This window comes from Oryzias latipes, chromosome 11, assembly GCF_053564925.1.
Source record: "Oryzias latipes strain Hd-rR chromosome 11, Olatipes_Hd-rR_3.1".
Classification (NCBI taxonomy): Eukaryota; Metazoa; Chordata; class Actinopteri; order Beloniformes; family Adrianichthyidae; genus Oryzias; species Oryzias latipes.
Genome location: NC_136247.1, coordinates 9,702,765 through 9,717,474, shown reverse-complemented (window position 1 = coordinate 9,717,474; position 14,710 = coordinate 9,702,765). Strand labels below are relative to the sequence as shown.

The 14,710-nt window shown below is 43.0% G+C and overlaps 2 protein-coding genes across 4 annotated transcripts; one reads left to right on the top strand and one right to left on the bottom strand.

The window, feature by feature from the left end:
- Positions 1-3,615: 3,615 nt before the first annotated feature.
- xkr8.3 (XK related 8, tandem duplicate 3) lies at positions 3,616-6,567 on the bottom strand. 2 transcript variants are annotated; one of them, XM_004074127.5, is made up of 3 exons: positions 6,057-6,567; positions 5,519-5,706; positions 3,616-5,126 (listed from the first exon to the last, which is right to left on the bottom strand). In XM_004074127.5, the coding sequence occupies exons 1-3, from the start codon at positions 6,380-6,382 to the stop codon at positions 4,435-4,437; spliced, it is 1,206 nt and encodes a 401-aa protein (XP_004074175.2). In that variant the 5' UTR covers positions 6,383-6,567; the 3' UTR covers positions 3,616-4,434. The 2 variants fall into 2 exon arrangements, with proteins under 2 accessions (XP_004074175.2, XP_078810868.1); XM_078954742.1 differs by having other exon boundaries at positions 4,051-5,126; positions 5,560-5,706; positions 6,057-6,525.
- Positions 6,568-8,985: 2,418 nt separating this feature from the next.
- On the top strand, positions 8,986-14,446 carry srsf4 (serine and arginine rich splicing factor 4). Of its 2 annotated transcripts, XM_004074130.5 has the most exons (7): positions 9,005-9,222; positions 11,580-11,725; positions 11,945-11,980; positions 12,804-12,913; positions 12,985-13,199; positions 13,497-13,574; positions 13,654-14,446. In XM_004074130.5, the coding sequence occupies exons 1-7, from the start codon at positions 9,116-9,118 to the stop codon at positions 14,114-14,116; spliced, it is 1,155 nt and encodes a 384-aa protein (XP_004074178.1). In that variant the 5' UTR covers positions 9,005-9,115; the 3' UTR covers positions 14,117-14,446. The 2 variants fall into 2 exon arrangements, with proteins under 2 accessions (XP_004074177.1, XP_004074178.1); XM_004074129.5 differs by lacking the exon at positions 11,945-11,980 and having other exon boundaries at positions 8,986-9,222.
- Positions 14,447-14,710: the final 264 nt, after the last annotated feature.

Genomic DNA, 14,710 nt, shown 5'->3' with positions numbered 1-14,710 from the left:
ACATTGAGTGCGTTGAAATACTGCAGTTGGATCCAAGGACAACAGAAAACACGACTACTTCGCCTCAATGTGATCCATCGTGATGCACACTAGCTTAGCAGCCTCCGCTCCCGACTCCAGCGCCGTCCTCTCCTACCCAGAAAACGGCTCGCTCGCTTCCAGCTCACCCGCCTTTCCTCGACTCAGAAGCCAAGATCCTCCTCCCAACTCTCCGTTCAAAATTCTTCGTTTGTGTCCCGGTTTTTGTCCCTTCGAAAACGCAGACTTCTCTCCTGCAGATCTGGAGGGGAAAATCCTTCGCCGTCCACCTTCTTGAACTTTCCCCTTTTCAGCAGCGTTTCTTGTTTTGGGAGTTTATACACAGATACACTTTCACTAAATGTATTGCTACATCCAGCTGCCACACAACGACTTGGCATGTTGATGATTAACAGATTTCAACACGAGAGAAACGAAGACTACCTGTTTTGTTTACATGCTGTCCGAAGCGGAACTGCGAAAGTCAACGCCTTTCATGACGTCACAGGTCATATCGGGTTCACTTCCAGCCTGCGCTCTAGCGGCAGATCCAAATCTCTGATTCCTTCGAAAGATGTCTATTATTCATATGCTTCGGATTTTTTTCGACGCGAACTATTGGTATCAATAGAATCAGCGTTTAAAGGGCTTTTTTATTTGACAAAGTTGTTCAAAGCATGGCATCCACACTTTAAGTTATTCCGTTCTTGCACCTGGAAGACCAAACAATACCGGGTTCCTTTGGCACCCAATATTCCGACATCTTTTTTTAATTCTGTTATTTTTAATGCAATTTCTACAATTGTTTTATCAGAAACACATACATATTACTAGTATTCTCTAAATACAATATAATTACATTGAGCATACATTGTTGATCATTGTGCATTGAGTGTATAAAACAACTGAACTTAGTGGACCCTCTCCCCTTTCACTCCAAACAGGCAGTACCTGCTGGATCCAGAAAGCCAAAATCCCGTAGACTTCCATAGTAAATAAACGGCCATCACTCAGTCATTCTATTAGTCAGAAAGTTTGTCATTATATTTCGTCTTTCTTTGAAGTCATGTAACGTTTAATGGCCTACGAAGTGTGTATTATCAGAAATTAACACACGCCGTGGAAGCCTGAAACATCCGACAAGAAGCGGAGGATGGTTGCTTCCGCTAAGTGCGTTAATTTCTGATAATGCACACTTCAAAGGCCATTAACCCGCTTACACCATAGTCATTGGGGTTTCAAAGGGAATTCCCCCAATATTCCATTGGGTGGGAGCTATCTGTTCCATTAATCACAGGATTGGGACGGTTGGGGTACAATACTTAGGACGCAGTTACCAACCCATAGGAAAGAGACAAAAAAGTAAAGATGGAGCTATTTTGTAGTTTTGTGGTATTATGGAAACATTGAAAGACACTATAAAAATGAGAACCACGTTATCCAGGAACCCCCATGCTTCTATTTATATGTATATCTATTTATCTCTCGTTTGCATTTCAAGTGCAGCAATGGCGGAAACTGCCATTCATGGCAAATTTGATGCAGGGAAAATTGATATCCAGCGAAAAGTAAGAACTAAAGAATACATGTCTGTTAAGTTCAAAGAGCTTGTAGGAAAGTTGGATGTATAAAAGAAGTTCATGAGAGTTGAGTCAGCTGTGATACCGCATCATATGCACGTTGTAAAACGTGTCTTATCATAGAGAAGTAGATCAAGATCAGTGATTCTGGGAGGAGCTGTCTGAAGGGAAACACTCACAAACCGAATTCAGGAAAGAGTGTCAAGCATCTGTTCGTTCATCAAACGGAAATGGCTGTTGGGTGTCAAGTTTCCTTCAGTCTCAATAATCAGAAATGCACACAACCTGTGGCACAAATACACACACTCTTGTGTGCCGTGCACCTTCAGCTCTGACATCAGTGTAGTAGAAGCTGGAGAAAGTCTAAGAGGCCATTCGATTGGCTGAAAGCGAGCACGCCTGCTTTCCTGATGAGCTTGATTGACACATTCATTAGCCAATGGTGACATTAGTTGACCTGCAGCGTGAAGGGAGTCTCAATACTCACCATAGAAAAATCTCTCAAAAATGCGGGGAGATTCACAAATGAGACGGGGTTTGGGAATGCACATTCTAAAATTTGCACGATCTGTGAGTTCATATTACAAGTGTAACGAAAAATGATGTTGCTGAAGCAGTTATTGTGCATTTCTGAAAAATTTATTGTGAATTGCTGAAAAATTTAATAATAAATTTAATAATATGGAGTTAATTCAGTCTTAATAATCAGAAATGCACACAACCTGTTTCACAAATACACACGCTCTGATTCACAAATATAATTTTACGCAAACGTGCAATATTAATTTGGAAATGCACACCCTGTGTTTCACAAACACACCTGTTGTGTTTCACACATGCACAATAAGTGTTTCTCACAAATGTGCAGGCTGTGTTTGACAATAACACAATAAAGTTTTCCGTTTAAACCGTTTGTACGTTTAAAGGAAATTTCCGTTTAAAGGAAAGCAGGCGTGCTCGCTTTCAGTCAATCGAATGGCCTCTCAGACTTTCTCCAGCTTCTACCACACTGATGTCAGAGCTGAAGGTGCACGGCACACAAGAGTGTGTGTATTTGTGAAACAGGTTGTGTGCATTTCTGATTATTGAGACTGAATTAACTCCATAGACACCGGATCCCGCGGAAAGCTACACCGCTAAAGACGAGCTTTAGCTGTTATTTTCGTTGGAACTGAGCGACTTTATGAGCAGAATCAGAACAAGGAAGTGAAGACTTTAACCACTTCTGATTGGTCAGAATGATAACGTATGATTAGGGGCCCAAGAATGATTGGTGGAAGCATTTAAAGGGGCGGGACTTTTCCGAAAACATCTGAAGCTACAGCTAAATCGCTGTACCGTCATTCTTATCAAAGTGTCTTTAATAGAATCAAATAAACAGAAAGAAAAAGGTCTTTTACGATCTTTCATATTCCTAACTACTCTGTGTTTTATCAGGGCCTGTTTGGATGAAAACAGAGCTGATATCCTGGAGATGGGAAATGTTTTTAGATCAGTTAATGAGGGCAATTTCCCATGGCACACCTGACCATCTCCCACGGCACACTGGTTGAAAAACACAGATGTAAACTATGTAAAATGTAGAAACAGGGGCTCCGGAGCTGCTCTAAAACAGGATGGGAGGAGATGAAATAACATGTAATGCATTAAATGATGGCCAAATTAAGATAATATATGGGAGCAGTACAGAAACGGTAGTCATTTTATAGGAGAATGGGATGGCAGTGGGACGGGACAGGATCATTTCTAAACTTGGTGACTAATATCAACATTTGTACGTAGCTTAACCCTTGTGCTACCCTAGGCACTTTAACATTGGGAGCTGGGTCATTTAGACCCACTAGACAGTGCGTTGAATCCTTTTTCGTCAATGATTTGTGATCTTAACTGGTGTCCATGGATTACATGAAATCCTCTCCACCTTGATCCACCTTTGTTATGGTAGGGATAACACGTCAATGTAAGGATCGGGTCATCTGGACCCCATAGGATACAACAAGGGTTCTGAGGCTTGTACTTCAGGATCAGATGGATCTTCTTTATAGAATCAACAGGAAAACGGTTAACCCAATTCTTTCAAAATAACCAGTTCCCTTTTTTGTATCTGCGTTTTTTACCTCAAGACAAGATAAATGGTCAAATAAAAAATAAACAAGTGGATTTGATTGCTTTTCGGGGGTTTGGAGACATGACAAGCATTTCTTCTGTGGTATTTTAGGCTCTGCGAAGTTGAGTCATGGCAACTGGAGTAGAAATCATGTTCTTTAAAACATTTCTCCATGGCAAACCTTCACCAACGCTCTCTCAGGTTGTGTTGCAATGTTCATATCAACAACTAGTCAGGCTAAGCCGCCAAGTCAATTCAATCATTTCAGTTAACTCATGACTGAATGTTCAAGAAAGCATAGACATAAAAATGCATTCGCCTGAAGGGAAGGAAAGAGAAGGTATGTTTGGTTGCCATGTTTTCATCATCATTGTTGAACAAAATAAGTCGACATTTTTGCACTCTTTTCGTAAAAGGACATTGCCTTAAGGTTACAATAAAGTGAAGCCAATATTTTCCTCTCAACCTTTTTTTGGTTGCATTTTCAGGTACAAATATAAATCTTCATTTTTACAAACATTCATGAACACATCCTTCTGCTTACAGGTTACCTGCATTTTCAAGAGTTTCATTAAAAAAATAATTGGATAAACAAACTCCTGAGTTATTGTTCACTTTCATAGAAACGCCTGTGTGTCTGCAGGCGTCACTGACAGGAAAAAGTCTGGACGACCGCTTTGCCTGTAGGTGCCATGGCAACGCCTTGACTGGGTGTGTGGCCCCTCCCTTTTAGTAGAAGCGGGCAGCGTGGTGTTCCATGCGCTTGTTGAAGATTGGGGCGGACACACTGTCATCCTGGATGGAGAAGGATCTGAGGGTCACTTCAGAGTCTGGCAGGTCGTTGGGCAGCCTCCCCTCAGTCGGTGGGGGCCGCCACAGTTTGGGGTGGAAGCAACAGTAGTAGATGGCTTTGAAGAGCAGCCCGAGCAGGTAAGAAAGCGGCAGCGCAATGATCAGGGCCAGGCCGTACGCTTCTGTCTGCGCCGCGTCTCTCAGGTACCACCAGGTGACCAGAAGGAGGCAACAGTCCGCCGTCATGAAGGAATGGTAGATCAGGCTTCTGACCCGGGTGTGGCCCTCCGCCACATTGAACCAGCTGAAGTACCAGATGAGTCCGACGGTGGCCCGGTATAGCCACTCCCCCACAGCGCTGTCCATAAAGTTTGTCTGCTGTTGCCACGCCCACAGCAGGAAGGCCAACCACAGCAGCAGGAAGTGGGGGACAATGAGCAAAGGTAGCACGGACGAGAAGAGGGCGAGGGCCGCCACGCGGGGACCAATCAGCAGCAGGTTCCACAGGAAGTAGACCACTGAGGAGCCCCACCCCTGCTGGGCTTTGTCCGGGAGGAAGGAGCGCAGCGAGCGGTGGTAGTCCAGAACCATCCAGGCGATGGAGGTGGTGGAAGCAGCCACGCTCACAACTGCAGACACGAACGGCACAAGTTAATTCCACAAGAAGCGCATGAGTGCAAAACACACAAACACAACAGGAAATGCAGCACACAAACGCAACACAACGCAAGACAAGATACATTCATTTCTGAGGTAAAGTTGGGTCATTCTGAATTGCTTTTTGGACTGGAGACTGAGTTGACAGTGTAACGAGCTTTCCAGTGGTTACCTTCAGAACTGAGTTGGTTCCAGGCGATTTTATTATCAAACATGCTTCAAATTCACTAGGACGACATCTTGGTTTTACATGCAAGTGGGGATCTGCATTTTGTTTAGGTGAACTTAGTTGTTGCTGCGCATCCATCGTGTTCGTACGATTTAACCAGCTGGTTAGAAAGACAACAGTGACAACTGGACTCACACTGAACGACCCGGGCCCTGTTGGTGCGCAGCATGACATACATCATCAGGATGAGCTGAGGCGCACTCTCGCAGAACGTCTCGAACAAGCGGAGCATGCTCAGGTCGTGCGTGAGGTAGATGGCATACTCCGAGCCCTCCTCCTTCCTCCACCACACCCTGAAACCCTGCCGGATGGCTGAGATGTGCCTGAGGCGGGAAAGCAGAATTGATGGGAACCGGTTGATGCTTCAGTTAGTCAATCATAATTGCTCAGACTTCCTCTTTACACCTAAAACAAAGGATGTGCATTTACATCATGTGTTGGGAAACAATCATCATGTGAAGAAGTTGTCAGCCTTTATGATCCATGTTGACTCCAGAACCCTGATTCTGTTTCATATAAATAAAAACGCTCCAATGACTAAAGGTTAACATTCATTTCTTAGTTGAAGGATAATCCTCATCACTTTTACTTTGAGTCAGTTTGGTTCAGTGTAAACACCCACAGCTGGAACCAGATCTAGATCTGGATCTGTGTGTATCGCTGCGGGTCTGACCTGCAGAAGAAGCCGAGTTGCAGCACGTGCAGCAGGCAGAAGATCTTCACTCGGTCCCCGCACAGCACGGAGTTGGTCCCCACTTTGCTCCCGAAGCCCGACAACTTCCGGTCATACACGAACCAGAACCAGCTGAACATTTGCACCACGACCGAGGACAGGATCATGAGGCCCACCAGCACCCCGAACCAGGAAAGGTCCCCACGGCAGTAAAACTCGGCGGCCACCCACAGGTCGGAGCCCCAGTCCATCAGGAAGGTGCAGACCCCGATCACGGAGAAGGCGAAGTCGATCCAGGAGTACCTGGGGAAGCAGCCGCGCTGCATGGCGGACCTGTTGCTGTGACGAAGCTAACACTCGGAAACCATCCCAGACCGTTACTCCCCGCCCCGAGGCGCCGCCGAGCCCGCGTGCCCGGGCGATCGGGAAAGTTCGGCAAACTTTGGAGACATTGGAGCGGTTCTCTGCGGCAGACTGAAGTCCGGACACGAGCTGAGCGGGCGGAGAGTCCGAAAGGTTACGAAAACAACCGGCGGAGGTTCGTAAGTGTTCAAGCCCCGCCCACCACATATGTTCAGTCCCGGGACCTAGGGAAGTTCATTTCAAACTTGGACCTTTTATTATTAGGTATTATTCAGATACTTGTTTTATATGAATTTTTGAAATATTATTTATTTTCATGACTGGTAGCAGGGTCGTCTCCAGGAAATTAGGACGGGGGTGCGGGGTGGGGTGAGAGGGTTCAATAAACATTTAAAGGCAGAACACTAAAGAGTCTTCTGGCAAGTAGCTCAGTTAAGGTTTAAGTTTAACTTTGCAAATAAAACCATTTTACTCATGAATACAACTTATTGATCTATCGATAGATAGATAGATAGATAGATAGATAGATAGATAGATAGATAGATAGATAGATAGATAGATAGATAGATAGATAGATAGATAGATAGATAGATAGATAGATAGATAGATAGATAGATAGATAGATAGATAGATAGATTATTCTTATTACTAATATTATTTAGCTTTTTGTGTTTTTGAAAAGAAAAATCAAACATTGACAAATATAAAATTTAGCAATATAAATAAAGATAACTTTGGAGTCAGTCAAAATGTGCAGCAAATAAGGTAATGCAAAAAGTTTACAAAGTATTTATCAAGGACACAAAGGATTCTTGTAAATCTGCTGCATGTAGCCACATGTGGGCCTAAGTCTGGGTCTCCTTGTACCGGTTGCCAGCCCGGATAAAATGCAGGGTTGTGTCAGGAAGGTCATGTGCCGGGTATTTAATGTGGGAATCAGTGAAAGATGATTTGCTGTGACAACCCCTGAGGGAATATGGTGGACAACATCAGAAAGTAGCTGATTAGCAGGTACTTCCTGAATGTGCAGTTCCTCAGAACACCAGCGGGGGCAGATTTCAAAGAGTAACACGCCTCTTGACTCCTAATTGAATGTTAACCCTAAATCAGGGCTGGCCGAACCTGATCCTCAAGAGCTTCAACCCTGCCTGATTTCCAGTTCGTCCAGGGAGAACTGGAAATCAGGTGCATTTAGTCGGGATGTGGAATCACTTGAGTCAGCCAATCAGCAGAAAGATGGTCAACAAGAGCTGGCAAGCAAGCAGGATTGTGGCTCTCAAGGACCAGGGTTGACCAGCTCTGCCTTAGATTAATCCAATGTACATTCTGGTTTCTGAAAGCCTTTTTGATGTTTAAAGATTCAGTTAGGAATATTGACAATTGTTGATGGAGAAGGTATTAAAATTATTATTTATTAATCAATGTGCATATTTTGAGACGTGCTATTTTAATTGCCAGATTGTATGTGTAAGCCCAGCTCATTAGCGCTATGCAGAATCAAATGAATGAAAAAATCAAATGTCCAGTCTATCCATGGACAGAATTATTTGGTGCTCTTCTCCAATGACTTTAAGATTATTTGTTAAAACTACTCTTTTTTTAATCAGCACATTTTGAATTTTAGATATTATTTTTTGTTACTTTATAGAATCCATATTGGTTTCTTTATCCTTTTTTTCGTTTTGAACTTCCTGTCAGTTTTGATAGGTTTTTAACAATGTTAGACACAGACATGTTGCCTGTCTTTGCATATATGTTTGAATGTTTTGTAATTTAAATTTGCCCTCTCTGCAAGGCCTTTTTTTATTTATTTTTGAATGTAAAAATGTGGTTTTATAGTAGTTTAGCATCTTTTATCCTGCATTACTATGCTATTTTTATATATGTATGTCAACTGTCTTCGGTGAATGTTGAAAACTATTAAATCTAAACTCACATTCCTTATAAACCATGCTGCTGTTATGGTCTCACTAACATAATTTCTCACAAATGGACACAATACCTGCTCAAACCATCAATATTTACTGTCTTCAATAATTAATGTACCCCAGATTTAGGAAGATAGGTTGCCAATCAATCATTACCAACACATGTTAAGAAATTTTTCTTTAATAATTTCAAAAAAAAAATAATCTTTGTGATTTTGTATGGGAAAATAAACTGCATCCACTGCTGCCTTGTATACGTTTCGTCCTGAGAAGCAACTCAGGTACAGTTCTTGAGTATTTTTTATGTAAAATATATTGTGTCAATATTAATATCAAGCATGAATAAAAGTAAAAGCTATTCTTCAAAGTTTTTGTCATAAAAGGTTTCGACGTGTGTTCAGCTTTCACTGATTTCTGAATTATCCCCAAGTTTTTAAAGATTGCACGAGACCACAAAATCTTCTTTCAGTATTTTTATGATTTATTAACAACCTCTTCAGAAATTAGCAAAAGTTTCTTTCTTTATTTTAAGTTTTATAACCAGAAACTCGGTGAAAATGTTCCGGGAAAAAACACTAGACTTGGTGAAAGGCGGCATGTGAGGAGAACTCCTTTACCTGAAGGCTAAACTCAGGGCACCCAAAACCCAACAGGCCCCTCCCCCTCTGACGGCGCCCTATTGTATGAAAAGAGCTTTGTGCAGCCTTGCTTCTCCGCGTGTTTAGCTAGTTTGTTCGGGCGCGTTTTGATTCTTCGGAGCCGCAGAGGATGTCGCGGGTGTATATCGGAAGACTGAGCTACAGAGCCAGGGAAAAGGACGTGGAGAGGTTCTTCAAAGGTTATGGAAAAATCCTGGAGGTCGACCTGAAAAACGGGTAACGTTTTGTGGAAGCTACAGGCCTCGCGGAAAGCCGCGCGCGCACGGCCTCGCGGGTGCTTGCTAGCAGGCCGGACCTGCCGACATCGTCAGAATTATCAGCTTTTATTGAACTAAACACGACACCAAAGTGATTTAATGCTTATTGCAGTATTATTTAAACAATTCCCTGCTCTTTTGCGCAATTAAAGTCCGGTTTTCGGTTCAATATATTAAAGTTTTGAGCATCATTAGTTAGCTCCTTCAGGCTAGCATAAGACGTGGCAGAGGCGGAAAAAGACCATCCGCGACGTTTGGGGTTTAAAAAAAGAGCAGAAACCGGCTAAATTCTTTGTTAAAGACAGATTTATCCGATCGGTTCTGCTTCTTTAGTTCGTGCATCTGTTTCAATAATCCTCCAACCAGCGTCCGTCTCACCGGCCCCGTTACAGTCAAAAGCGCCCTTAAAATCTGCACGATGCATGTACCATTGACTGTCTATGTCAATGCATGTCTATGCAATCAATGCAATTCAAAATGTTTCTATTTTTTAAGATTGGAGATTTAAGCGCAAAGCCTGTTTACATCAAATATCCACATTTTACACAACCTGCCACAATTCTAACAAACCGAATTATTTGCCCTCATTTTGTTTGTACCCAACATGATGCATTGTATTTAAACATTTTTTGTCGTTATCTTGAAATATTTGCAAATCAACAATTCAGACCCTGTTTTCTAAAAGGTCATGGTAATATATTTTTTCACTAAATTTTTTTCAAGTTTGACATATTTAGGTTTGTGATTTCCTTCCCTCTATGACTATCTGGAGATAAGAGCTTGTTATTGTAAAGATCAGGCTGGAGAATACCAGGCCTAAAGGCCTGGTGTGTGCATGGTGTCTAGATATTCACGTTAGGCTCATGGCTCATTACCTGGGTCAGGTGCATCCAGCCAATTAGAGCAGACCACAGCAGGTAATGTTGGGGAAAACAAAGCACGAATGCAGGCCTCCATCTGTGCTAGTACGTCGGAGTTGCATCTTGTTTTGAAGCCATAAATTGTTGATTCTTCAGGTGTCAATTCTATGATGGATTTTTAGAGCTACCGTGGAAAAAAAATGACAAAGTTGTAAAATTGAGAAAAATAGTCATTGTTTTATGAGAATAGTCATTGAATGTGTAAAAAATGTCTTATTTTATAGGAATACCATTATTACTTAATAAGTTAGAGGTTGAGAATTTGGAGATTAAAGTCACACATTTGAGACAAAAACAATATTGTGTTTCACTATACGAGATGTAGAGCACTTTGTGTTTAGTTTCAGCGTTGGTTTCACAAATAAGTACGTCTTTTAGTAAGTCGTCATTGCTTTATTATAGCTATGAAGACATTAAAAACTGAACCTCTTCAGAAAAAGACTCTTGACCCCAAGAGTGAATTTTTGGCAGCAGTACAGCTGCAGTGGTCCAAATGCATCATGGAACATGGATTCTTATGATTAACGAAAGCACACGTGTCAAACTCAAAGCCGGCGGGTCAAATGTGGCCCATCATGTCGTTTTATGTGGCCCGCGAGAGAATAAAGGGTTTTAATTTATAAAGTAAAAAATTTAGTTAATTACATATTTATGTGTAGTTGATGTAATTATTCAATGTTTGCAGGTATTGTGTGTGTGTGTGTATTCAAACTGTTGTCATCAGTTGGATGAAAGGCAGTGTGCAGCCTTTTTTTGTAAAATGTTACACGTGTAATACATGGTCTTTCTAGATCAGTTTTATGTAATTTTTCTTTATTCAATTGGATGGGTTATTTAACATTAAGGAGTAGTAACATTTATTTTTCATTACATTTAGTTACATGTATAAGTTTTATCCGGCCATTTGAGGACAGACACTATGCTGATGTGGCCCTCAGTGAAAATGAGTTTGACACCACTGAAATAAAGCCTTATGGCATCACTATAAATGGGTATATTGGTGGATATAGTTGTAATGTGGATGGACGTTTATACAACCAACTTTATAAAAACAAAAGCATGGCTTTTCCTTGTAATTCTGACCTTTTCTCCCTATAATTTTGTGAGTGTATTCTCATAAAATGTCAACCTTTTTATTTCAGTTTTGCAACTTTATTCTCATATTAGTTTGCTTTCTTTCTCATACTATTATGACTTTATTCTTTTTTATTTTATGTTTTTCTTTAATGGGGGTATTGATACTTCCTTGTAAAATTCCCTGCATCTCCAAATATTTTCTTTTTTAGGATCTTTCACTGCCTAATATCTTTAAAACCGTGATTTTCCTGCTTGTTTGACCTGTTTTCTGGTGATTCAGACGACGGCGTTCCTTAGTGTTTCCTCTCACGTCTTGCAGGTATGGCTTTGTTGAGTTTGATGATCCGCGGGACGCAGATGATGCCGTGTATGACCTGAACGGTAAAGAGCTGTGCGGCGAGAGGGTCATCGTGGAGCACACCAAGGGCCCTCGCCGAGATGGTGGCTACGGCGGCGGCGGGAGGAGTAAGTTCTCACTTGAAATCCTTGCTTGTTTCACATAAATGTAAATTATTCTGATCTGAACTGGAGGGGTGTAAATTCATCAATCTTGTCTTTGGTGGCTGCTGCGCATCAAATTTATATCATCGCACTTGGGGGTGGGGGGGGGGGGTGTAAAGTACTAAAACCCATTTTTACTTGACTCTCATTTTTACCTTTTTTTATATGACTGATTCGCCTCAGATCTGGACCAGGAATCGTCTAGGAGCAGTAAAAATGGTACTGATGTGCTTCTTTTTCTGATCCAGAGATGGTTCTACTAGATGGGGGTTCTTCTCACCTGGGACATGGTTTAAATTTGTGCGCCTGAGTCACCAATGATGTCCAAAATGAAGAAAAAATTAAAATTATTGTACTAAAATTGGGTCACATTGGGGGTTTTCTGTGACAGGAAATGATTAAATACTGTCAAATATTTGTCAAGCTTGTAAATTGATTGTTTATTCTGAGTTTATATTTGAATTTAAACTGTCAATTTAAAGGTAAAAGATTTAACAAAGAACCTCAATGTTTTAATTGAAAGAGTCCTTTGCTGACTGCCTGCCCCTATTGCTGGCCATGGTGTCCCCCTTTCCAAGAGTGTGGTTTGACCATTCTGGGCCCCTGGGCAGACCAAAAAGGGGAGCCATTGTGAATGAAGACCGCTTTTCCCATTAGGCCCAGGCCGGGTGGTGAGGATGCCATGGGGTTAGGAGCAGATGTGGGTTCAGCTCTTATAGGTGCCTGAAAAAAAAAACCTGTTTATAACAGTCAAATGTTGTTAGTTAGGTTAGCTTAGACTCTTGCTGTAGTTGACCGTAAGTACCTTCAGCAGTTATGAATTTTTTGTTTTTGTAAACAGGCTAATGTCTACGCTATTTTGTAAACTTTGAAGTACATTTTTTTTAGGTAGACTGTTAGGGAGTTAAATCTTTTTTTGCTTTTTGTTTTCCAGATGAATACTGATGCAGAATTTGTAGTTTGTAGTCTGGAGTTTAGAGTGTTTGCACCCCGTCAGGCTTTATGAGGCCCTCATTTTTCTGTTTCCTTCTTGCCCTGAAAGGTGGATATGGGCGCTGGGGAGGCAGAGACAGGTACGGCCCACCTGTGCGCACCGACTATCGTCTCATTGTGGAGAATCTGTCCAGCCGCTGCAGCTGGCAGGACCTAAAGGTAAGAGGAATGAGGAGAGAATGCTGTGTGGTTTTGTGGTTTTCCGGTAACGGAGGAGTTTGTCTCTGCAGGATTACATGAGGCAGGCAGGGGAGGTGACGTACGCAGACACCCACAAGGGCCGGCGGAATGAGGGCGTGATCGAGTTCAGGCAGTACTCGGACATGAAGAGAGCCCTGGAGAAGCTCGATGGCACCGAGGTGAACGGCAGGAAAATCCGGCTCATTGAGGACCGCCCTGGTGCTAAACGCCGCCGCTCTTACTCCCGCAGTCACAGCCGATCCAGGTCAGTTGTGTCACTGGGTCTCTGTTCTGTTAAGCTACGTTTCTGCATCAACGTGGTATGGAGGCGTTGGAAGTGAATTGGTGGAATGGAAGCCCTGGCAGCTTAATGGCTTCCAGTCTTCTGCATCGTTGGATCTGTCGTCTCTTGTCTTCTTCTTGAAAAGAGTCCACAGATCTTCCATCAGGTTCAGATCAGGCAAATTTCCTGATTAAGTCGTGGTTAATTAACTGATTTTATTTGTATTTATATAGAGAGATGGATAGATATAGATAATCACTGTTATTTTTTTCCCGGCAGGTCTCGCTCTAGGAGCCGCAGGTCCCATAAGAGCCGCAGCCGCAGTGAAAGCAGCAGCCGCAGCCGTTCCCGCTCCAGGTAAGGAACCGGGTCAGAACTTTGTTTTGGGCTAAACGGTCAATTATTTATACTAAGAAGGTTCTGCTTTGTCCCTTAGAGCGGCGTCCCGCTCCCGCAGCCGGTCCCAAAGCAAGAAGAGTAAGGGCAAGAAGGAAGACGAGGAGCGCAGCAATGGCGCCCAGAAGGGCGAAGAGCAAAGCCGCAGCCCCAAAAGCAAGAAGGGCAAGAAAGATGGCAAGAAGAGCAAGAAGGGGTCCCGGTCCAGATCTAGATCTGCGTCTCGCTCTAGATCTCGTTCTAGATCTGGTCTTAAGGATTCCTCCAGGAAATCCGTGTCAAAAGGCCCCGACCCACCCAAGAGCGACGACGAGGCCGGTGAGCCCGAGCGGGGCTCCCGGTCCCGCTCCCGGTCCCGCTCCCCAGATGAACCCCGAGCCAGGTCCAAATCAAAGTCCAAATCCCAGTCCCCGGCTGGAGCGCGTTCCCGTTCCGCCTCCAGATCAGAGTCCCGCTCCAAATCCCGCTCCCAGTCCCGCTCTCGTTCCCGTTCCCGCTCCTAAGTCATGTCCTGGACTGTGACCCCAGCCCCCCCTCCCCCTCCCCTGTTCCCCTCACCCTGTATTTACATTCCCCCAGCCCCCGTTTTGATATGTAGATCAGGCGCTCACGCTCCATGCATTTTACGCACTCGCTCGCCCTTCTATTGGCTTGTCTTCGCGTTTTTTCATTGGAGAATGTCTGAGCGGAACGAGCTGCAGTCCGCTTTTATAAGTTGGAGCCGTGATGTCTCAAATTTTTTAATCTGATGTAGGAACATGTTTGTTTTCGCTGTAACATGAAGCAGCTCACCTCTGTGAATCCTTTTGTTTCAGATTAAAATGTGTTCTAGACTCTGGTTTTCTGTGTCACATTTGTTAGTGCACTCACACCTATTCAGGAAGGAACCAGGAATCTGCGTTAGAACTAGCTCTATGTGCGGTATCTTGAGGGGCGGTGTAGGTCATAAAGTAGCCTTATATGCAGATGACCTTTTATTTATTTCAGATCCAACTGTCTCCATGCCACCAGTTTTAGCTCTGCTGAGGGAGTTTCCTCAGATCTCTGGCTACAAACCTAAATAAAAGTGAACTTTTTCCTATCAATCCAGAGGCCAT

Excerpts from the sequence above, each read along its gene's own strand:
- xkr8.3 (XM_004074127.5), bottom strand. The coding sequence starts at position 6,382 with ATGCAGCGCGGCTGCTTCCCCAGGTACTCCTGGATCGACTTCGCCTTC. Across the intron at positions 5,707-6,056 it reads CAACTCGGCTTCTTCTGCAG|GCACATCTCAGCCATCCGGC; the intron begins GTCAGACCCGCA and ends TTCCCGCCTCAG. Across the intron at positions 5,127-5,518 it reads CAGGGCCCGGGTCGTTCAGT|TTGTGAGCGTGGCTGCTTCC; the intron begins GTGAGTCCAGTT and ends TCGTGTCTGCAG.
- srsf4 (XM_004074130.5), top strand. The coding sequence starts at position 9,116 with ATGTCGCGGGTGTATATCGGAAGACTGAGCTACAGAGCCAGGGAAAAG. Across the intron at positions 13,200-13,496 it reads CGCAGTCACAGCCGATCCAG|GTCTCGCTCTAGGAGCCGCA; the intron begins GTCAGTTGTGTC and ends TTTTCCCGGCAG. Across the intron at positions 13,575-13,653 it reads CGCAGCCGTTCCCGCTCCAG|AGCGGCGTCCCGCTCCCGCA; the intron begins GTAAGGAACCGG and ends TTTGTCCCTTAG.